Source organism: Monopterus albus, unplaced genomic scaffold, assembly GCF_001952655.1.
Source record: "Monopterus albus unplaced genomic scaffold, M_albus_1.0 scaffold46.1, whole genome shotgun sequence".
Classification (NCBI taxonomy): domain Eukaryota; kingdom Metazoa; phylum Chordata; class Actinopteri; order Synbranchiformes; family Synbranchidae; genus Monopterus; species Monopterus albus.
The window spans coordinates 1,687,830-1,712,856 of NW_018127926.1; the positions used below are offsets into that span (position 1 = coordinate 1,687,830).

General features: G+C 41.0%; 2 protein-coding genes across 2 annotated transcripts; both read right to left on the minus strand.

Annotated features, from left to right (window-relative positions):
- Window positions 1-307: 307 nt before the first annotated feature.
- Window positions 308-8,331, minus strand: vmn2r1 (vomeronasal 2, receptor 1). The gene is made up of 15 exons (XM_020600287.1): window positions 8,328-8,331; window positions 5,984-6,017; window positions 5,697-5,858; window positions 4,858-5,149; window positions 4,529-4,771; window positions 4,228-4,419; window positions 3,963-4,088; window positions 3,535-3,719; window positions 3,319-3,439; window positions 2,885-3,236; window positions 2,217-2,377; window positions 1,912-2,107; window positions 1,375-1,613; window positions 1,080-1,273; window positions 308-836 (listed from the first exon to the last, which is right to left on the minus strand). The coding sequence occupies exons 1-15, from the start codon at window positions 8,329-8,331 to the stop codon at window positions 524-526; spliced, it is 2,814 nt and encodes a 937-aa protein (XP_020455943.1). The 3' UTR covers window positions 308-523.
- gmps (guanine monophosphate synthase) lies at window positions 7,459-23,796 on the minus strand. Its single transcript, XM_020600370.1, has 16 exons — window positions 23,548-23,796; window positions 20,327-20,499; window positions 20,083-20,197; window positions 19,639-19,736; window positions 18,660-18,763; window positions 18,209-18,402; window positions 17,643-17,808; window positions 17,081-17,232; window positions 16,230-16,403; window positions 14,511-14,616; window positions 14,146-14,261; window positions 13,071-13,196; window positions 11,274-11,389; window positions 11,038-11,168; window positions 9,456-9,628; window positions 7,459-9,293 (listed from the first exon to the last, which is right to left on the minus strand). The coding sequence occupies exons 1-16, from the start codon at window positions 23,572-23,574 to the stop codon at window positions 9,192-9,194; spliced, it is 2,073 nt and encodes a 690-aa protein (XP_020456026.1). The 5' UTR covers window positions 23,575-23,796; the 3' UTR covers window positions 7,459-9,191.
- Between the last annotated feature and the right edge of the window lie 1,231 nt (window positions 23,797-25,027).

Consider the following 25,027-nt stretch of genomic DNA (forward strand, 5'->3'; position numbering starts at 1 on the left):
CCAACAGAGTTCAAGAGTATTAATATGCACAACATATGCTAAATGAATTTCACTTTATAGATGTGTTTGAAACTGATTTGCAACTAGAAACGCAGCAGAAATACAGTATAACTGAAGTAAATGTTGCCTTAATTTTAATTCCAGTACTACAACTGAAACAACACCAGTTTATTAAAATGTGCTTTAGCAACATCATGGTAAAGCAAGTAAAGTCAAAATGATATGATGGTATAAAGAATGTGCATTTACAAATGTCATGTGTTTTACATATTAGGACCATAGTTTTATTTACTGAAATTGTGTCGGAAAAAGCATTTTTGAAATGTTTGGTAATCAGTGAGGTAATACTTTTCTTACCTCGTAGAAACTGCTTATTGAACTCCATCCTATCTAACACACACAATAAGTATAAATATAAACATCTTCTAAATAATATATTTTGTCAGTGAAGACCAGACATGACCAGTCCTCAATATTTAAAATTTTTAATTCTGTGGCTCAGTTTAGTTCTTAGTACTAAACATTAATCACCAATTTCAGTGGATGCATTGACCTCAGTAGCAGCTGTAGCAAGTGACGCTGAGGTCCCAGTTGAGGTGCCATCACGTGGTTTGATGTGAGGCCTTAGCATCTCTTCTTTGTTGCGTTCAGGTTTGACCAAGAGGATGTAGCACTTGGGCAGGAAAATGCAGATCAGCAGGCCGAAACTGGAAGCCAGGATGGCAAAAATCTGGACAGCAACCATGAATTTCCCCCGTGTGCTGAGGTAAGCTGGCACAAAGGAGATCCACACAATGAAGAAGACCAGCATGCTGAAGGTCATACTCTTCCCCTCACTGGAAGATACGCAAAAACCATACATCATGCCTCCAAAGTTTAGAGAAAGAGCTCTTAAGAATCTTTTTTATATTGTATATTCTGTACAATCATTTGCAAATGACTGGGGCATATCTAAACTGGATTCAAAATAAAAAAGGCAGAAATATTCTATAAGGTAATGTTTAGTTCTTTTGACCCCCAATGAGCTTTAGTGATATTAATACTGTACTAATTTTGCCCAAAACCTTTGTGTTTCCTACCTAAAATTGTCCTCCAGTTTGCGGGCTATGAAGGCAAAAATGAAGGCCACCAAAGCCAACAGGATGTCATAGGCAAAGATACAACAGATGAAGATCACAGAGCCTATTCCACACTCGAGAATGACCTTCTGGGCAGACATGTTTTTGACTGGGTATGGAGGGATGATGATGAGCCACACTGTGCATGCTATAGCCTGATAGAAGGATGATAATGTCAGCAATATTACATTATAACATCTGACATTACTAAGAGGTCAGAGAAAGATGCAGGTTTCCTGTTTTGAAATGTACACACCTGTATCAGTGTTGCTACAGTAGCCATCGCCCTCTGGTGGACACAGGTGAGACTGTCAACCTCAGGAACAGCACTGATGCTGGCGTCATTGTTTTTATTGGTGTTGGTTATAATGACATCAGGATTGCCGCAGTTGGCTGCTGCTTCAGCTGCTGCTTTTGCAGCTTTGGCAGCTGCTTTGGCTCTGGCCCGGGCCGCTTTCAGAGCCTGAGCTCTCAGCATCAACACTGCTGCCTTACCTGAGACAGAGAAAGATCAGTGCAAGTGTAAAATATACTGTATTTATCCTTGAAAAATCCTCATTCAATCTCACATTGTTGTCTTGGCCAAGAATAAATCAAATCAAATCAAATCAAATCAAATCAAATAAATCAAGCACAACTAAAGCGATAAAACTGAGGGTACAGTTATTTCTAGTAGTAGTTACAAACCCTGAGGATTCTGAGGCGTACAACATGTACACATATAAAAAACACACCCATGCACACATGATGTATACCTTTTTTTGTTTGTTTGTTTTTTTGACAGTGTACCTACCCATGATGGATGAGAGGCAGAGAGAAAAGCCCAAAGCCAGGGCTACGTTGCTAGTCATGCAGCTCCAGTTCTGAGGCTGACCAATGAAGACAATGGAGCAGAGGAAGGTCACCACCAGTGAGAAGAGCAGTGTGAAAGTCAACAGAGGATCATTGGCCTTGACCAGAGGGGTGCCAAAGTTCATGATAAACAACACCTTGACAAAGTAGAGCATAAACACAGTGAAACACAACATTTGATGTTTTCTTACTCTCCACAACAAGGAATCTGTTGGAAATGCTGCTTTTTCCCTGCGCCAGTCTCACCCCAACGGCAATGGTGAGTAGAGCACCAAAGACAGAGATGGCTATGAGAGTGATCCCCAGTGGCTCTCCAAAGGCCAGGAACTCGATGACTTTTGCTACACAGGCATCATGAGCATCATTGGACCAGTAGTCCACACCACACAGGATACATTCACGAGCATCTGTCAGAGAGTGAAGGAGAGGGCAATAAGAGGCCAGAAGGTTTATCGAATGATGTTTAGACTGATGGTGATAAGTCTCCTTCACACTCCATGAACGTTCACAGTTTCTGTGTTGGTACAGTATAGCACCAGCAAATGTAATATGTAGTATAATTTGACGTCTTTGCAGATTTACATTTGTTTGTTAATTCTGAGTCAAACTTTAATAAATACAACAGAGCTTTAAAACATGAAATTATTTATCAGCCCAAATATTAAAGTAAACTTACTTGGAGTACCAACACAGCCAGCATTGTGAAGAAGGCCCACCAACACCTGTACTTTCTAAGAAAACTGAAGCATACTGGGCCCTGTACTACAGTCCTCATCTCCTTTTATCAGTGTGTGGTGGAGAACATACTCACCACATCTTGCATCACTGTGAGGTATAGAGGCTGCTCTGCAGACAGACATGCATTATAGAGAGTCTATCTATCTATCTATCTATCTATCTATCTATCTACTGACTGGTTGTGTTGCTGATCTCTCCATCAGCGCAAGGGATGCAGTCAAAGCAGCAGACAGGCTCTCCCTGCCGGATCCCCTTCCTGGTGCCGGGCTTACAATTCTCATTGCACACTGACCGAGGAGGTTGCAGCATTTCGCTGTTCCACACGATGGAGTCATTCATTATGTTCATCATGTCCTTCACGTCTGCTGAGCCATTGTAGTGTCCCACCTTAACGTAGGATATGTCCCCATTACTGTTCACCTGCCAGTTAAGGATGTCATAATAGCCCTTCACTTCCCCTTCATCAAAGTAGATTTCTTCATTTGTGTGCGGCACTGTGTAACGCACATTCTTCACATAGTACATCAGCTACGGAAGAGAGAGATATAGCCAGATTTGTGTCATGCATATACATATAGAAATAGTTGCACGCACAAACACACAGGCTTACCTGCCATGGCTCAAAGCTGGAGATGTTAGCACAGGAATTCCCAACGAACGGTCCCTTTCCATCTTCACAGTGCTCCAGGTTGTGCAAGGCGTTAGCCACAGCATACACGGCTTTGTACACACTGTGGGGAAACACCTTCATCACTATCATCATTGCAGTGCAACATTACTAGCATCAGTGATACCTGTAGTTGTAGTCTGAGTTGTGAGAACTGACTTGTAAGTGATTCGTAACTCGGAAACATCAGTGAAGGTATTATTGAGCTTTGCCAGATTCTCTTTCCCAGTACACATCCCATCAGGAAGCCCACTCCCCGCCCTGGACAGTGTGTCATTAACGCCCTGAGCCGTTTGCTGGGCCTGACTCAGAGCTCTGCTATAGCTCAATGTGCAGTTAAACACCTGTAAGACAAAAATATAGTCAGAAACCTCACATTTTCTATATGACTTTTAATGTTGGTATTGAATGTTCATTGTTTAAAGTTTTCAGTCGACTGTCTCAGGGACTGTCTAGGCAAAAATGTATGATTACAAGCTGCAGTTTAGTCAAAATTTAATTTTCCAAATTTTGCATGTGGCTAATAAATGAGTAAAGACAGATTAATAGTCGTTAACTCATCAGCCAAATCAGCTTAATAAACTCACAGTTTCCCAGAATTCCTCAGTGAGGGGGTCATTATACGGGTCAAGGCGCAGTAGGTACGTTTCAAGACCAGGGATGTCAGCCCTCTTCACTGCAAAGCCGAGGGTACCACCCAGCAGTGAGCTCACCTGGATGAAAACATGAACATTACCAGCTTCAGCTCAAATGATTTACAGACTGTTCAAACTGGACAGAACCTCTGGAACAACTGTAACTGCCTGATCTTCAGTCAGTTGGTGAGCTTTCACCCTGGGACTGAGCACTCACTCCAGGTTGGTTGATGAGAGCAGAGGTGATCCAGGCCTCGCTGGCAATCCAGGTTCGATTAGTCACATTATGTTTGAGCAGTTCATGGATGAGAGGACTAAAGTCTACGTCTGATGAGAAGACCACAATGATCTTGGCCGTGGATTCCACCACAGTTTTAACAATACGTTGGATGATCAGTGGGGAATGTGCCTGAAGTTTATACAAAAGGTATGGCTGTTATTCAACAGGAATGAAAACCCAGAAATGACAGTAACAGGTGGGATGGTGAAATACTGATGGGAAAAGATAAACTGATTACTTTAGGCAGGGTCTCCGCAAAGGAGATGCAGACACCGGCATCCTCCACCTGGTCCCTGAAGTCTTTGATGCCATATTTGCCATAATCATCATCGGCAGCTAAGGTACCCACCCAGGTCCAGCCGAAGTGCAGCACCAGTTTGGCCATGGCTGCAGACTGATGCCTGTCATTGGGAATGGTCCGATGGAAGGTGGGGAACTGGAACTTACTTTCCAGGGCAGAGCATGATGAATAATAGCTGACCTGTAAAGACAAGAGGATTAATGTTGTCCCATTTGGTTCATTTTTCTTGTCTTTATCTACCTTGATGTCATTCACCACTGGCCTACCTGTGGGAAGTGATAGAGTCCCAGTATCCTAGCAGTGGCGACGGACAGATCAGTGCCCCCGGCACCCACTAGAGCAGCCTGCTGTGGCCCATCACCACAGCGGTAGTTAGGTACAGCCTCATCTTGGCCTGTCAGGTAGGTGAGTGTACCCTCCACAGCCTTGGAGATGGTGAAGCAGGAATCGTAGATGACATAGCCCAGGTCGGTTAAGGGCAGTATGCTATCGTCACTGTTAATTTCATTGATGGCAAACAGCATGGTCTGGGTCCAGCGGAAGGCGCGGAAGTTAAACCTAGAGGATGATGGGAGGGTGATAAGCACAGCACATTTCTACAGATCATTCTTCCTCTGCTGTCTTTTGTCTTTTATAGTGTTAACACCTGCTGCAAAAGCTTGTGTTTAGAAAGAAAGAAAAATAAAGAAAGCTCAATACACATTCCATACCAAATTAGAATACTTGTAGACATGAATCTTTTGATGTCATTACCTAAATTAGACACAAGAGGACAGTTCACAGGCTTGCTGATTACTGTTACATACTGCACTGTAAAAGCTTGTCTGAATAATATTATGGGCCACTAATTGGCCCCAGGAGTGGTGCCCAGCTCTGTCCTGATTTCTCCAGTAAAATGATAAGGTTAAGAACTCCCAGAAGTGTGGATGAAACACAGTTAAATTATCTTTCATTCAAGTAAATATGAATTATTTGATGCTGACAGGACTATAGGTTTATCTACAATTAATTTAACACATCCTGCAACAGCATAAGCTAAAGGAGACTATACCTACGTGGTCACAATGATGAAAAAAAGACATGAAAAACAAATGGCTTGACTCACCCCTCGCACCCCAAGGAGATGTTCAGAGTGCCATTAGAAGAAATAACTCGGTTGTGAACAGGAAACATCCCCCCGACAACAACCTTTTTCTTTTCTACGTTTTTGTAACCACTCAGGTTGAACTTGGCCTTCAGCTTGCATGTGGATGATGCTGAAACAGAGCTGTAGCAGCAGAAAAAGACATACAATCCAAGCAAAAAACGTCTGATTTCCATGCTATGTTGATGCAGAAAGCAGTCAGGAGAGCTCTTTCTGTGGCAGACAGCGAAGTGTGACAGGTGTCTCACCTGCTCTCAAGGGGGATGTGCTGCAGGAGGTAACCTGAGAATCAACAGTGCAAAAGTGAAGAGGAGGACAGTGGATTACAGCGATTGGCTGAGGGCATCTTAACCTCTGTTTAATGTGAAGCATAGACAAGAAGGCCTTTATTAAATGTAACAAATGGTAGTAAAGCATATCATCTCATTAATTCTGTATGAAATGAGGTGTAGTTAGTCTTGTGTCCCTCCAACAACACAAATCTGACCCAGGACCATCAAACATGTGCAAACCTCTATGACACATAAACTCGGTGAAACACCAGATCATTTAATTTCTTCCATCTCTGTTCTTTCTTGTTCCTCCAGTAAAAAAAATAAGTTTGATAGTATGTGCACGGGTCAGCTACAGATAACAAACTGCCACAGGCTAGGAGTTAATTGGCAGGTGCGTGTGGTAACTTGTAGTCATCATGTTAACATTACAATAAGGTTATTGTTCCCAAGTTGTGTGTTGTCCCATGAGTGTGGTGTGTTGATGGGTGACTGAACTTGTCTGCTCTTGTCTCTCAGTCAGCTGGGACACATACACCTGAACCCCCAGTACACACAGGGACGTCTGCCACTTCTTTCAACAATATGGCCATTTACAGTAATGTCGCAATAATGGCGGGAAATTACACCAAAGGGAAGTAGTCACACAGAAGGATGGAATCTAAAAAAAGGAAGGAGATATTTGGATAGCAGTGGCGTGGTGGTTAGCGCTGTTGCTTCACAGTAAGAAAGTTCCAAGCTCAGGTCCTGGCCGACCCGGTGAGGAGTTTGTATGTTCTCCCTGTGCCTGCCCAGGTTTTCTCCAGTCCGACTTCTTTCCAAAGACATGCAGGATATCTTTACTGGTGACTCTAAACTGCCCGTGTGTGTGGTTGTTTGTCTACATGTCAGCCCTGTGATAGACTGGTGACCTGTCCAGGGTGGACCCTGCTTCTTGCCCAATGTCAGTTAGGACTGGCTCCAGTCCCCCACAACCCTATTCAGGAATAAGTGGCATAGATGGCAGATGGATATTTAGATAGATAGTAATAAATACTTTACAAATGATAAAATGAGAAAAATCAAATCGTAACAACAACAAAATCACAATATCATTACACAGATTGTAACGTAAGCCTTGTTTCCCTCAAACTTTTCAGTTTTTGCCATTATTTTGAGCCAAAATGTGCTTGTAAGACAACAAAAAAAAGAACAATCAGATTTGGTGTTCTGTTAGCACAATATCATTACACAGATTGTAAGCCTTGTTTCCCCTCAAACTTTTCAGTTTTTGCTATTATTTTGAGCCAAAATGTGCTTGTAAAAAAAGAAAAAGGAACAAAGAAAATAATCAATACAGATCCTATAAGTCTTAAAGTATGGTAAACAAATACAGAATGAACACCAACATATTTAAGATGTTAATGACCGAAGTGAGAAGTTTCAACATGGAGATCTTTATTAAAGCTTAGTTTTCCATTGTACAAATGTCATCATAGTTGAAACTGCATGCAGTGGCTTGGTTTGAGGCACATTACTAAGGAGAATGGACAAAATAAGAAAACCATCAGACATAGAATTGCATAACTTAATCTCAATATTGCAATTAAATCCAACTACAAAATTATGTTTATTATCATCAAGCTGTTGTTTTCTGTGGAGACGTATGCAACATAAAATACACATATAAAAAGGCAGAGTAGCAGTTAAGACAAATAAGGAGAACCATTCATTGGGAGCATTTTGCCACTAAAGGTTAAGGATATAACAGAGGATGAGAGGTACAAAGACAAATTCTGGGGACAAATTCTGCCTGACTGAAATGCTTCTAACGGGGCACAATACACCTTTTAAAACTCAGTTAAACCTGAGCATTGTATTCACTGAAGTCTAAACAACAAGACTGAAGACTAGAGGTTATGTGTTACAGTACAAAGAGAAATTGAGCATTGTCTTTCTGAGACAGTGAATTTGTTAGAGATGGCAACAAACGGTTAACTTTAACACTACAGAATGACACTGGATGTATGATTCTGTTATACTGTTGAAGCACCAAGGCTTTAGGGGGGAAAGATCAGACAAAATGTGCAAAAATGTTCCCCTGCACAACAAAAGAGCAGCCAAATAATGAAGTGAAAACTGTAATTTACACAATGTGGTTATAAGCTCTACTGTATAATATTAGTTAGTCCTCTCATCTTGTTTATTCATCATGAAAAGCGTACATATTGCAGCATAAGGAGAAACAATTGTTATATCCTCCTTTCTGGAAATATCAGAGTCCAGGTCAAGACACACCAAAGGAAAAAAAAAACAGTGGAACAGGCACATACAAAGTTACCCATTATATCGGCTTCCTGCGCAGCTGCACACCAGTCATCATACTGAAGCTATTCTTGGGCTAACTGCTGTCCACAATGGGTAGAGCAACAAGTCAACACTTGTCAACAAATGTAGCTTGGAAAAGATCGCCAGAAGCCCAAAATGTTTTATAATCACACAGCATATTGTACTTTTGGCAAAACAAAAAGCTTAAAAATTATTGATTGGTCACATTGGTTGTCTGTTCAGTTCTTATTCCTGTACAGACAACTTTCTTCATAGCACAGTATACAGGCAGAAAGTGAAACAGAACAAAGTGAGAGGATAGTCTTAGGCTGAGAACATTCTGACCTACAGTACAACAGTAAAACAAAAAAAAGGCATAAAAACTGGTGAAGACTTTCAAACTCTTTCTTTTCATGACACTATTGTCTGCTTGTTTTCATATTTAGCTCATCCCATAATGCAACCTGAGGCACAAGTCCACTCTCTGAACTTCCACAGCTCATCACCACTTGCTTTTAATGGATGACCTCACTAAAAGAAACAGCAACTTCCCTTAGAGAGGAAAAACCCACTGTTGTACATGGGTCAAAAATGAAAATATATTATCAATAACCAACATTAATTGACCCCTATTGCCCAAAATATTAAGACCAGGGAAGAGTGGCATTGAGAGCAGGATAATGGCACCTTTGCATGTGCGCCTGTCACAGTACGGTCTGCCTTCCATGGGAATGTTAAAGAGAGGGCAGGGTTACATTGGGGAAGAGGGGGAGGTGGAGAAGGGAATGAAGGAAGGACAGAAGATAAGAGGAGTTTACCAGCCCTCTCTGATATCTCGAGTGTTTGTGCATGGTGTGTGATGTCTTGCCCTTTCCGACTATTCCCACTCTGTGGTGCCAGGTGGTTTGGAGGTCAGATCATACATGACTCTGGAGATGCCTGGGATCTTCTTGATCTCATTTACCATCTTCAGCACCACCTGACAAAACAGATAACAAGATGTAAGGCTTAAAACACTGAACTAGACAGAAATTTTAGGCAGTCCTTACTTAAATAAATAAATTTGATCTATGATTCTAAGATAATTCATCTAAGTCCAAGAAAATAATAAGACCAGACTGACAGGCTGAGTGATGTATACCTCCTCTGGGATATGATTGCCCGGCATGGCGGGGATGCCAGTCATGAAGTCGCTGGTGATAAAGGTGCGGATCACCACGGAGCGCCGGCAGGACGGCTGCTTTTGCAATGGGTCACGGTCAAAGTGCAGCGGGGTCAGGATGACTGGCATCTGGCTGATCTTACCGGAGTAGCCTGAAAACAAAAGAGAAAAAGAAACGCTCTTACCTTAGACTGATTCTGAAAATCAATTAATTACACTATCACTATCTGTATGATGGATTGTGGCAGTGACTAAAAGAAGCTTGAAAAGTTCTCCCTTCTCTGTATGTGGAAACATTTATCAAGTTAGTCACATAGCACCTTTCCATTTGATGATGTCACACAACTGCTGAAGAAACAGAACACAACAACAAACTTGCAGAAATGCGGCGTCTTCACTCTCCCCGCGTTCATTCTTCTAAAACCACCTCGGTGCTCGTTATGCTGATTGTTGTGAACTTTTTCAATGGGAAGAAAACAAACGCTAACTTTATGTAATTAACAGTGTCATCAAATGAGCTGTGTATAAAAATAGGTTGAATCCTTGTGGACTTGGGGGCTGAGACTAGCAGCTCCTCTGCAGCAGAGCAGGTCTGTATCCAGCAGAGAGGACAGGATGAAGCCACACGCAGCAGCCAGTTTAACATAAGACCACAAAGCCTTGTTAAATTAAAAATTTAAATGGCTGACTGTGATAATATTCACTCCTAAACTGTGATATTTTGGTCAGGGGTTTGCAAAATCATTGCATCTTAGCACAGGACAGCACTCCTACAAAGGTTGAACTCCACTGTATCAGTATGCCGTGTAGCAGGCTACAGGAATTCAGCCCGTTACACATTATTCAATAGGAATGGTGGTAGTATTGTTTGTTATCACAGAAAACGTTTCAAGTAATTTGCACAGCCTCTTGTTACACAGGATAGTCTATGTAATCACTATCAAAGTATATCTCATGAAATTAAACTGTCTCTAAAGTCACTGCACTTCTATGGCAAACAGTTTTTTATAGTAGAAACACTGCATCGTCAAGTACTTGGTATCGGTGAGTACTCAAATGCTGGATCTTTGTTGCCTCTTCTCAAGTTGCTCACACATATCCACCACATACAAATCTTCTCTAGTGATCTGCAGTGCTCTAATACACAAGGCCAAATTTAAATACCTGAAATATGGGTGTGACCAGATCTCACAATACTAAAACATGACGATATTCTCATCGAGGCAAAAGCTGTCCTGTAATATCAGTACATAACAGAACCAGAGCAGCAGCCAGTATGACGGAATGTGACGGCAAAGTGACGATATGTTCACATTAGTCCAGCAAAAACGCTACTCCCTGCTGTTTTCACGCACAGGGCTCAAACACCTCACTCCCGTTGGTCGGGGGAGCATAAACTGTGGACCAAATTTGATAGTGACTAGCAGTGAATGCTTGTTATAACATGACTCGAGAATTCGTTCTCGTATCGTTCTCATGAATCCAGTATCATGCCTCATCTTGTCTCGTGAGCTAAGTGTATCGTCATACCCCTAACCTGAAATCATTCACATATACTTACCAGACTCTCTCAGGATAGAGTGAGCTACAAAGTCAGCCTGTCTGAGTGTACTCAGAACGCCTGTGGTCAGGAAGGTCGGGGTGATATCTGTTGGCGGCTCCTTGACGTGGGACCCGAATACATACACAACTCTGGAAAAAGGAGACACGTGAACAGTTGAGTGAGTCTGTGTCTAATGTGGCATGTCACTGTGGACAGCTAAAGAGTAAAAATGTGGGCAAAGATTTGTGCTTTACCTGTTGATTCCATGGCATATGCGAGGGATGAGTCTGGCCAGGAACATGAGAGATTCCCAGTGTGGAGATTCTTTACTTGTGATGCCACACACGTAACTGTAGGACCGGCAATCACCCTGAGATACACACAGAAGATTGTTCTAATGTGGTTTTTAAGTTTATAAAGAAAACAGGTTAATTGTAGTCTTTACAAGCCAAAACACAAAATAACCAACAAAAACCTATAACTGTTAGTGTACACATCATCCTTCCATTTTGCTTTCTGTGTTAAATAAACTGAAGTTTCTATATAAGGGAGTCTGCATAATCAGACTGTTTTCACTTCCAGCACATGCCCCAGACAGTGAAAGCTGCTGGTGTTTGTCTAAAGTCTCCTGCAGTTCAAGGTTTAAGGTAATTTTAAAACTCTGGCCTCAAACACACCCACACAGTCAGACCACAGTGTCTGGGGGAAGAAAGCAGTCATGAGCATCATTCTCTCCAGGCAACACTGAAGGGCAGTATAAACTACTGCAAAGTGATGTTTGCTTACCATGTTAAAACATCTCTACAGAGAACGTTTTGTATGTGTCAGAGACTCGCATAACTCACAAAAAACTGAAATGCCCTACAACAGTTACCGCTAGGGGTGTGACAATACACTCGGCTCACGAGATGAAACGATATTAGGTTCACGAGAATGAGAACATTTTAACACAATTTTTAAGAAATCTTCAATGATGAAATGTGACTGGAAAAAGTCTTTTATTTGACTGAAAGACACAAAATGCAAAACATGTAGGTGCATTTTGAAATGTTTTAACTCATCTCGTAATGAATGTCACTTCTGTTCTACTTTCTGAGTAATAAATTATCATACGCAGTAAAAGACAACAATAAACAAAACACAAAGGAAACTCACGGGCTGGAAACATGAATGAAGCCACTCGTCACAAAGTGGTCGTATTGTACACGCCTACGACATCATCATGATATCATCGTGGTTTAGACTAGACAAAATCCAAAAGTAAGAAGCTGCAAAGTTTTACGCGTGGGTGTCTCATGGTTAACCACTAAATTACAGCTAAAGAACGAGACAAACAGCAAGAGTGACACATACTATTTCAGTCCTGCCCTTGAACAGCAGTCCAAAAGACTTTAGGATTCTCTACATATACACAACAGCTCAGAAATTCCACACAAATAAAAAAAAGCTATGTTCAAACTAACATGTAGATAGATACATCGTGCATCCAAGTCTGCTGCTCGGAAAACCAGTTAATAACTGCTAACAACCTCCTGAAAAACTTTTTTGTCACCTAGCAACTGGTGCCCAACATGTGCGTGATTTGCGTATGTATGCCCTCCTTCCTTGTGCTGCGCCCAATCCCCATGTCGAGCACAGGGTGGATAGCAGCAGTCTGTGGTGTACAAGTTAGTGTCAGTGGTAACTGGGTGCTGCAACTGCAGCACTACACCCTGCTACTAACTAATGAAAAGAAAACACCAATGCTGCCAGGTGGCGGCTGTGACAGCACTCGCTGTCTGAAAGCACCTTGACTATGTAACGCTTGCTTAATAATGCCATTTGTTAATATAATGCTGAACTGCAATATAAAATTTGTATAAAAGAGTCTTAGAGTCAAATTGTCAGTAAAAGACATCAAAGCAAACTTGTATGGGCCTGAGCTGTTAGGTTTATCTGAATGGGTACGTTATTATTTTGCATTTTATGGGCTGATTATTAATTTAGCCAATCAGCAACACAAACATACAGAAAGACGGAGTGAATGTGATGAACTGACAAGACTCATTTACCTGGACGCCGACAGTTTTGATGGGCAACAGGAAGGCATTGAGTGAATGAAGGCTGGTGATCTGCATGAGCTTCTCTTCCTCCTCGTCTGATATGTATGACTTGACTCTTTGCAGCAAGGTATGGGGCTGGAGAGAAGACAGACTGATTTTAAAGTAACATATAACATTGGCAAGGGCAGAAATTTCTGACTGTGATAAGTTCTGTCTATGTTGCCGAGTACATCAAACAATGGTCAATAGAGCCACTAAAGCCCCAATCTACACAGTCAAAGTTGAATTCATGAGGATCAACTCTTCACTTTAAATTAATTATTGTATCTAATGAACAGCAAATTACTGACAGCCTGGTTCTACTGTCTGACAAGCAGCAGCCAACACAACATCTTATCAAAGCTTTAATTTCTGTTCTTGAGTTGGTATTGTGCTTGGCTACAGACAGCCACTGCTGATATATTAGTATCTTTATTGCTAGATTTTGATTTTACTGAGTTTATTTCTCAAATGAAACCATATCTGAAAACTCCACCTAGCTGCCCAAAACTACAAGGAAATGCTGTCAGACCAGTGCACAATAATAAATCCAAGGCCACACAATTGTTATGCTCCTGCACCACTTGAATGACCAAATACTTCACCAGTGACTTGTGATGCTTTGTGCTGGTATAGTCTTTAAACTCAACACAGCACAGACTAACGGTTCACTTAAAATACTTGGAGTTTTCCATCAGTCCTGTATCTCTCTTTGATTTATTTGGATCAATGTACCATTTCTAATATCTAACATCAGGAAATTCACAGCTGGTGTTCAACACCTTTGATTCATTTAATAACTGTTGTGCCAACACTGGCACACGAATTAATGGACGTGTTTAAACTGTTGAATGCGTGTCTTTAAGTGGCACAGACTAGCTTATTCTTGCCATTAGTTGCAGTTGCATAAATTGGAACTGAGTTACAGTCACAAGGTGTTTTATGACATCTGCATGAGAGTTTTTTTTATGTATCTGTATTCAGTGTTTTATGACATCTCCAAAAATGTATGAGAGTTTTTTTTATGTATCTGTATTGTTCTGACCTTTTTGACACTTGCAGAGAAGTCTGTGATGATTTTCAGGATGTTGTTTGTCTCAGCAAAATCCTTACAGATGTAAGGTTCCTCTGCACAAATCACCCTGATGGACAAACCAGGGCCTAAAAGCAAAGAGAGAGGAGGAGGAGGAATGAGAAAGGACTGATATGTTAGGAATCAGAACCATTTTCAGTCTAATTAAATAAGCAACTGGGAATACATGAGGAAAAAGAGACAGAACTAGAAGGGTGGTATGAGCAGAAAGTGATCAAACCAACATCACTAAACACTGTTAAAAAAAAAACAAAATCACTACTTTTGTATAGTTTTGTCAGAGCAGTCACAACATCAGTTTGTGCTAATGTACTTGCCAGGAAATGGGTGTCGAGAAACAATCTCCTCTGGTAGGCCCAGCTCTCTGCCCAGCGCTCTGACCTCATCTTTATGGAAATCTTTCAGGGGTTCGATTACTTTTCCCTGGAGGATCGCAAACAAGTGAAATCAGTACTACAACAGTCAGGAGTGAGGGACATGCTTAGTTGTTGCACAGTTGTGCATTTATATAAAAGGGCTGAGCAAAACAACAGAAACACCAAATAAGAACCCTAAACCATGAATCAGGAATGGAAATGGGCCGATCCACATTTTTTCAGTTCTGATCTGATTACGATACACAACTGCCGATAGAGACATAGATTCCGATACAAGAGCTCTTTCATTTCAGTAAAACAATCAACACTAATAAACAAAATATTAAATTGTTGTAATGATGTGTAAGTGCAACCACTAGATGGTCAGAGGCAAGGACTCGCACACATTTACAAATCTCCACTTTTGGGCTAGAAATAAACATGTGGCTTTGGTTTTGCAATATTTCATATTAACCATTTAAAATAGAGCCAACATTAGAGCATTAATAATTTATTATTAATAAAAGAAATGTCTCACTTATCTTTGTATCGAGGGTCCAGTAAAGTGGAACAGTGAACAGAGGGGATCACCTTCGATGCTGCTCACAACTGAGGTCCAAATATCAGTTGTGAAGCTCATGGCTTTAACATCTTCTAACTGTGATGATGCTTGGTTGTATAGATCGGGCATAGCCGTCTCTGAAATGTATTTTCTGGACAGCAGATTATACCTGAGCTCCAAGTGCTCCAACAGGCTGCGAAATCCGAGATTTTCCAGGACAGATAGTGGTGGTTCATCGCATATAATGAAGTTGAGGTATTTCTCTGAAATGCCTTTAGCCTTAGGGTTGTCTGCTGGAAGTTTATTGCATTTCTGGAAAGCGTCAGCAAAAGTCTGCTGCCTGGTGGTGTTTTCTTGTTTGCTGGCTATCATGAACTCCTGGTACTCTTTCATGTAAACCCTCTGCAGGTACTTGATTAAACTGGTTGTATTGTACAACCCAACTGTAATTCCACCCCTTGGCATGCTGGCTTTATACACATTACAAGTAGCTGTCTTGCTTTTCGGCATTTCCAGACCGAAATACCTCCAAACAAACAAAATTTCTGTCAAACCAACAGCTAATGTTATTTGTTCACTTGGTTACAGACTGAAGTTACCGCAGGTTTATGGTAAGATGTGGAATGCAATCTGGATTGGTGATGTGTCTCATGTTAAGTTATGTTACTTTATGGTGGGTTCGTGGTTCAGCACAAGCTGCGGACTGGAATATGGATCAGTAAGTGGCTCAGCCCTGTTTGTCCAATATCCAATGAGTGAATGACGTCAATATCTGACCCAATACCAATACTGGATCGGGCCCTTCTCATCGGGAGGAGAGTGAATGTTTGTCTTCACAGGAGCTTCAAGTTTGGTGTTTATAAAAAAAAAAAAAAAAAAAAAAAAAACATCTGCCAAAGCAGCAGTATTGTTACCAGACATCACTCATACTGTCTGTGCCAAATTCCAAGTTTTTTTAACTTAAAAGATTCGGAGTAGTTGGTGTTATTTCAATGATAAGCAGGAAGGTTTCGCTAACTACAGGGACTGTGCCTCTCTGTCATGTCTGTAGGCTGAAGCTGAGGAACGCATCGGAGAAATCAATGGCATTACAATATGCGCAGGCATGTGCACAGTACCTCATCTCTGAGTTTGCGGATGAGCTCAGTGTCGTTGTGGTGTGTTTTGATGACTTCTGCCTTGCCACTGGCGAGATGAGAGGCACTCTCGATGAGGTCGGGCCTCAAGGTACCCTGGGCCAAGAAAACCTCCTCTGGCTTCAGATTCATCTCGCCTATCACTTCATTTGCCACCTATCAAGCAACAAGGTTCACAAAGTCAGACACAGCAGCAAACTAATAAATCAAGTACAAACTATAAGACCATGTTCAGAATGAGTTTCAAAGGTGTGAAAAAATGCAGCTCTCCCTATTCATTTCTATGGTGGACTGCATTTACTACAGCCAGCACCAGCACCACAGGAGGCTCTGGCAAAACAACGCAACCCTGTGCACTGAAAAAGTTGGATCTGGTCCAGCTTTTACTGCACCGGACAGTGACACCATCCGGCAAAGGCGCTACATTGACCAATCATGTACGGGGGAGACAATCGGGAGGTGTACACCCACTGGAAGAGGACTCTTTGGGCCACAATTAACGCACTATAAGAACACGCCATGTGTTTCCGTTAGTAGTGGATGTTAAATGTTTTTTTAATCTATCAATGCCGACACACTGGTGGTAGAATTGTGCTAAGGTAGAGGAGGCTACGTTAGCAGCATGGTTAATCCAAAATACAATGGAAACATGAATGAAGCCACTCACGTTGACTCGTCACAACATAGCCGTATACACATGCACGCCTACAACATTCCCTCTGCACGCCCCCAGTGTGATAAATCAAGTTATAATGCATTGCATTGTAAAGTAATTATAAAAATGCTATTAATAACATTTTTCATAAAGTAATGGTTTAAAAGCTAGTGCTCACTTTGACAAATGTGTCTCCAATAATTTTCCTTTTCTCTTCTGGGTTGGTAGTCATATTCAAGGTCTTGCTGATACGTTTCCGTGGCGTCCTGTCCTCCTCGGAGATGGGAAGAGTTGTTGTTCCATTGTAAAATGTGTGAGCTGCATTTACCACTGAGGACAGTGGCATTTTAAAAGAGAGGGGGGAAAAAAGGCAGAAGACACAATTGGGATATGAGGAAACAGAAACGTGACCTTTTCAAAGATCACACCACAACCAGAATAAATATCATGCTAGTACAGTATCCGGTTACGTTTTGGGATACAAACTTTAATTACAGAGTAGCTATCTAGTTTATAAAATGTCAAATATTTTCTCAGGTATCCATCACATAGCAGTGATGTGCAAAAAAAAAAAGAGCAATTTTCAAAAATATACTGGCTTGTTGTTTCACTTCACTCCTACAGGATCATATTTCTCAAACTATACCACAAGAGCTTATTTCACTATGACAATATGATATATTCCTATCTTATGCAAGTCATTCATTCTTACTAGTAAGGTTTTATTGTATCATCTCTACCTTTGAGTTTGATGCCCAGCTTGGTGAGGGCTTCTTCCACACTCTGACTCTCTCGTTTTCTCATGAAGCCGTTGTCAATGTGAACTGCTATCACCTGGTCCTGGTTCAGAGCTTTGTTGAGGAGAGCTGTGCACACTGTTGAGTCCACCCCGCCACTCAGTAGTACCTAAGGAAATCATCAGAAACAAAGTCTTTACAGGTCAGTCTGTAACCTTGCTGGACTAGGAATATATCAGCCAGGTTACCACCCTAGTGGTACACTCATTTATTGCTTTCACACTCCCCTGAGTTGAAGCCCAGTTCAAGCTGCTCAGGGAGTCCTTCTTTCAGAGAGAACAGGGTTTAATTTGAGCATTTAATTGGTTCTGCTTAACTTCCCACCACTGCTGCTGCTGTCACCACTTTCTAATGGGCTATGACACTTCACATTCAGCAACACAGTGTTAGAAATTAATCACATTATCTCTAATATTGAGTCAAACTACGCAGAGACATTTTTCTGTTTTCATAGTCAAAATGCTTTGGATACCAACACACATGCTCATGAAACTACATGTTTCACTCACCAGCACTTTAGATTTTCCTATTTTTTCTCTGATATCGTTGATGCAGGCCTGTTGGCGATTCTGTACAGTGAAGTTATTTGTGCATCCTGCGATCTCAAAGAGGAAGTTCCGCAGCATTTCCATGCCTCGCTCTGTTAAGTCAACTTCAGGGTGAAACTGTGTCCCATACATCTTCTTCTGTTCATTAGCAATCCCTAATGGAAACAACAGACGTAATAAGGAAATTCCTTTGAGCAAAACTAATACAATATAAAGAAAATTTAGGATTTGAGATGAATCTGAAACTAAAAAACTCAAAATACAGATTAAAAATTCTTCTCGGAGGCTGTGTCAGTTAAAAACATATAGTCTGAGGCTTTCTACAACAAACAAAACAAACACAGGTGTTTTTTTAGGACTTCCATGTCATAAATACTATATATTATCTTACTCAAGATTACATGCTACTTACCTGCAATGATGTTCCCTGATTGGGCCACCACTTTAAAACCATCAGCCACTTTATCCACACTGTCTCCATGGGTCAGCAAGACCAGCTCCTCCTTCTGAAGGCCTCTGACAAGATAAACACACAAGTGGACATCAGAGGAAGATGGCGTTCATCAACATGGCATATGATAGTTAAATGTGTGCAGCTACTATTTTCGGTGTGTGCATTTGAGTGAGTGAGGTGTGAAAAGCAGGCAGTACCAGAAGTCTGCAGCCTTCTATTTTAGACTCTGCAGTATTTGTCAAACAACCAGGGGAAATGTGTGATTGCTGGAATGCCTCTGCAGTTTTTACACGCAAAATGGCACTGGGAGTGTTTTATGCACTATCCACAACACTGTCCTCAGCTTCTTAAGAAAAGAGATGGCAGTCTAACTTTACTGACTAATCAATGTCATTTCTGACATGCTCATTTTTACTGTTCAATGGCTATGTCAAATTGGCACTGTTCGCTGATTTACATAACTGGATATAATGTTTCCTGCCTGATCAAGTGTGAAATGATACCTGTTAAAAAAAATAAATAAATAAATAAACAAACAATGTCTTACACGGCATAAAACATATCACCAACAGTGTTCCACTATGGCTTTTCAACAGACACTGGATGATCAATTCAAAGACTTTGCCTTCAAATAGTAAACTGCAGTTCAATAGATGCAACATACAGCATGGTTACAAACCCCATTGCCTTCCCTCTGCAGCTACTTGCACTGCCATATATTACCTGAAGGGATGATACTGGTCAGTAAGCACAATCTGCTTCATCATCCAACCCTTGTTCATTTGTAGTGATACTTTCTTTCATGTATACAATTTTTCTATATAGTGCATCTTCAAGAAAATAATCGGAATAACTGTTTACACTGACAAATTTATAATGTAATAATACATTAAAATACAACTGATTTTCATGTTGTCCAAATAAGAAACCATATTACCTGAACAGGGAACAAGTGTTGTCCAGCCCAATATTGAACACTCCATCTTCTCTCACGCTCTTTTTATGTACTGTACCGCCAAAAACTTTATTCATCATCTGTAACACAAACACGCAGCAGTATTAACCTCTGGGCAACTTCTACATTTTAGTGTTTCCAGCGATGCTATTACTGCCTGCTGTTTAGAGAAAAGTGCTAGAGATTAGATGGCTACAGGTTTTAATTTCCAGGCTATCTTGAAAAAACTGAGTGAGCAATGCTCATCTCCCTCAGCTGGCGTTGAAGTGCCCTCGATGAAGCTGGTGAAGTCCCAGCTGGCCCAGGAGAGCTGCACAGCAGCCTGGAGTAAAGTGATAGTGGAGTGTAGCTAACCAGGGTAAATGTGTTTATAATTCAGTCATTACCCATCACAGAATTATACCGTGTGTAAAACGGCATAGATACCTGCATCCCATAGCAAATCCCAAGAACAGGCTTTCCTATAGTGAATATGGCAGGGTCAAACCAGGGGGCATCTTCAGCATACACAGAAGCTGGACCTCCTGAAATAATGATTGCTCTAAGAAAAACAAGACAAAGAGGAAAATCAAGTTAAAATGTATTTTAAAAAAACCTATATAAAGAGAGATTAATGTGTATCTTTAAAGGAAACAAAATCATCTCTGGTGCATGTGCTTCTCATTCTCACCTGTAGCCCTGTTCTCTGATAGCAAAGGCTGGGGTTTCTAAAGGGAGGATCTCAGAGCGTATGCACAGTTCTCGCACCCGTCTGTCAATCACCTTCCCATACTGGGCCCCAGCATCCAGGATCGCCACTGCTCCCTCGTATGACCCATTCTGCTCTGTGCTGTTGATCTCCAGCTGCAGACACACACACAAAATAAATAAATAAATAAAACACTACCTTGTTGATAATGTTTGCAGAGGTTGTGTTGAGCTGAGCAGACAGAAAAGTACACAAGTGTGTAGTTAAGTGACAGAACCTTGACTAGCACATAAAATATATATACAGTTGAGGTCAGATGTTTACATACATGCATTAAAACTGATTTAAGCCACTCCACAGATGTCATGTTAACAAATTCTCATTTTGGCAAGATGGTTATGACATGTACTTTATGCATGACAAGTTATTTTTCCAACAGCTATTTATTTCACTTATAATTCACTATATCACAATTCCAGTGAGTCTGAAGTTTACATACACTCAGTTGACTGTGCCTTTAAACAGCTTGCAAAATTCCACAAAACGATGTCATGGCTTTAGAAGCTTCTGATAGGCTAACTGAGATCATTTGATTTAATAGGAGGCACACCTGTGGATGTATTGTAACGCCTACCTTCACACTCAGTACTGTTTTGTTTGGCATAATGGTGGGGAAAAAAAAAAAAATCTAAAGAAATCAGCCAAGACCTCAGAAAAAAAAACAAAAACTGTGGACCTCTACAAGTCTGGTTCATCCTTGAGAGCAATTTCCAAAAGCCTGAAGGTACCACAATCATCTGTACAAATAATGCCATGCAAGTATAAACATCATGGTGCAATGCAGCCATCATGCCGCTCGGGAAGGAAACGTACCGTCTCCTAGAGATGAACGTACGTTGACATGAAAAGTACAAATCAGTCGCAGAACAACAGCAAAGGACCTTGTGAAAACATGGGAGGAAACTGATATCAACTTATCCACAGTAAAAACAAGTCCTGTATCGACATAACCTGAAAGGCTGCTCAGCGAGGAACAAACCACTGCTCCAAGACCGCCATAACAAAGGCAGACTACGGTTTGCAACTGCACACAGGGACAAAGATCCTACTTTCTGGAGAAATGTCCTCTGGTCCAATGAAACAAAAATGGAACTGTTTGGCCATAATGACCATTGTTATATCTGGAGGAAAAAGGGGGGAAGCTCACAAGGCGAAGAACACCATCCTAACCATGAAGAACGGGGGTGGCAGCATCATGTTGTGGAGGTGCTCTGCTGCAGGAGGGACTGGGGCACTTCACAAAATAGATCGCATAATTACATCAGCCAGAAAGTGAAAGCCTGGTTGAAAACGGGTCTTCCAAATGGACAATGACCCTGAGCAGACTTCCAGAGTTGTGGCAAAACGTGACAACAAAGTCTAACTACTGGAGTGGCCATCACAAAGGCCTGACCTCAATCCAATAGAATATTTGTCTGCGGAACTGAAAAAGCATGTGTGAGCAAGGAGACCTACAAACCTGACCCAGTTCCACCAGTTCTGTCAGGAGCAATGGGGTAAAACTTATTCTTGTGAAAGGTGCCCAGAAACGTTTGACCCAAGTTAAGTTTAAAGACAATGCTACCAATTACTAAGTGAGTGTATGAAAACCTGTGAGTCACTGGGAATGTGATGACAGAAATAAACACTGAAATCAATCTTTTTCTCTACTATTATTGTGACATTTCACATTCTTAAAATAAAGTAGTGATCCTAAATGACATAACACAGGGAATGTTTATAGTATTACATGTCAGGAGTTGTGAAATTCTGAGCTTAAATGCATTTGGCTAAGGTTTATGTAAACTCACTTCAACCGTAGGCTTATTACTACACTTTGCATCAACAGCGGCGGTTTGGGTAAGAGGTGGAGTAAGACAATGTTTTCCTTCTAGACATTCTCCTTTCCATTCTAGACATGCTCCATCTCTGACCTCCAAATGGAAAGTGTGACTCAACTAAACCAAACATAATTATGGACATGTGAGTTGCAACACAGACAGTCACTCTGCAGCCATTCAGCCTATCACAAAACTCACATGACAATCACAACTTACTTGAAGGTTATTACTAAAAACGTTATCACTATTCACACTGTATTTTGAAATCCAGGTTCGCTACAATGCTTTTGCACTATTTCTGTCTGTTATCTTTATAAATATATGTGTAGAGCTAATTTTGGAAAATAAATGTCTGCGCAAGAACCAGAGCAAAGTCAGATCGCTGACAGTTAGCTAATTAATTCCCATAAAGAATAAACCTAGACAGCTGAGACAGATGAGGATGGTTAGAAAAAGAAACTCGACCCCACGTGGTTAGTGGAAATACTTCCGCCCTGGGTGTTCCTATAAACAGCTTGCAAAAGAGATACTAGCAATCACCTGTGATTTCCTGTCTAGGGTTTAAGCATTAAAACAAATCGTCATTATTCATAGCAGAAAAATAACAGACAGTTTTATAGTAAACTTTACCAGAGCAGCTAGTACCTCCAGTTGTCACACCAGTAACGCAAGTTGGCTCTTACTAGCTTTGTGAAGACGTTAGCAAACCTGTCAGTTGTGTGACAGCATCCGTATAAAATAAAGTTAGTATGCCACAAGCTCAATGTCACTTTTAAAAAAATAAACGCTGGGGCTATCATAATGCACGAATTCCTGTTAGTAGTGCTGTCATTAGGCTAGAATTTCGGACTAAAGCTAGCTAACAAATTGCCTATGTAGCATGCTAGCACACGGGTAGTATAAACATTAGTAATCAGCGTGAGCCTGTTAGCAGTACCTCCCGTGAGCAGCTGGCTAAGTTAGCGGAGCTATGCTAAAACCCACGCGGTTCATGAAGGCGAAGGCTCGAGTGGGAGTCCGCCATAAGCAGAGGGCAACCACATTTGGCAGCGAAATATGTCAGATATTACATTTATGCTAAAAATCGCCGAGATATTCTGTCCGGCTAGTCAGTCGTTACGAGCAACATGTTAGTGTAACTGCAACAGGCATACAACAGCATACTCGGTGCTCTTCAGCCGTGCTGCTGGTAACATTGCATGCTCTCTAACTTTCCCCCTCGAGCTACCCATAGGCCGTATTTAACCGGGGGGACTACACAGCAACCGGGGTCCTAACACAAAGTCAACTGAGCTACCCAGTACCAGAGCAGCGGGTACTGACCTTGCTGTCTCCGTTGCACAGAGCCATGAAGGACTACCGTGTTGTGGAATGAGCTCTCTCCTTCGCCTCGGTGTCCCGGGTCTCAGAGAGAGAGAGAGCTACTTGTTAATTCCTGGATCAGCACGCCGACTACTGTTTCAAAAGCAGATGGGTTGTTGGTTTGCTATTAGTCTGTTACAGTGTCTTGTCCTCCAGCTGGGCAACAACTTTTACAGTGAGAACAGACTAAATAAATGTGTTCGTGTTTTATGGGTGGAGCGCAAAGTTAAAAACGAGAGAGAATGAGGGAGAGTGCCCCATGGGGGCAGGGCTAAGGTTTAATTTAATTTAATTTAATTTAATAAAAACTGAGATTAACTTTAACAATAAGGTTTGTCAGTGCTTTCTCATAGAGGTGTCTAGGTAAATCTTCCCTGGGACCTTTACCAGTGACTAACCCGCAGAGTATGAGATTTCCAATACTACATCACAATTACATAAAGGAATTCACTTCCTGTCCTAATCTATTTTTTGCTATACAACACTGACAAATCCCAGTTTCCTAACACAAACTGCAAGTTGGGATATGGGCAATGATTATAGATAAAATCTTGTGTAAAGTTACTTTTATATGCCACGATCAGTATTAGGCCTATAATATGCCAGTGTACAACATCTGGAAACTCAACTGATAAAATGCCTGCAGATTTAAAAAAGGATGGAAATCCCTGTTTTGGCTTATGTATTTAATTAAACAGGCTGTTTGACAATTTAAGTGTAAAACAGTCCTGCTCATGTAGTTGCAACACTGCTGACAATTGCCTAATAACAAATAGGAATAACTCCCTATCCTGTTGCCTGTCACTGTGTTGCAGGCATGTACCGTATATGTGAGGAACACATTGTACTTTACTGTATTTTGTACAGTGTGGGTACATGGAGGACTTTTCCTTTCTCCTCGCTCTCTATCAAGTTCACATTTCTAACTCAAATTCAGAGGCTTTATTTGCATAAACATTTCAACAAACCATGTTGCAAAAGCATCAAAATACATGCTATAATTTATAAATATAGAAATATTTGGATAGTACACAATAACAACATTAAGACTGATGTGTATTAGCGGTATATCACATATATGCATTTGCTTTGTGTGTCTGGGTCATTGTAAATTTGAATACATAATGGGCAGTGAGATATGCCCTTCCTGTTTCAACCTGGAATTTTTCTAAACTCAAAGAGGAATGTTACAAAGACAAACAAAAAACATCAAATAGACAGATATCAAATTCCACTTTGTGCTGAACAATCTTGTAGTTTTTAGAGTTATTCATCCATCCATCCATTTTCCGGAGAGAACCCACGCAAGCATGGGGAGAACATGCAAACTCTGCACAGAAAGGCCCAATGTTAATCATGTATTTATTTATTATTTTCCAGGTACAAAAGATGCCCAGATTAAAAACTAACCCTGCGAGTGCTTCAGAGTATATCATTTTCA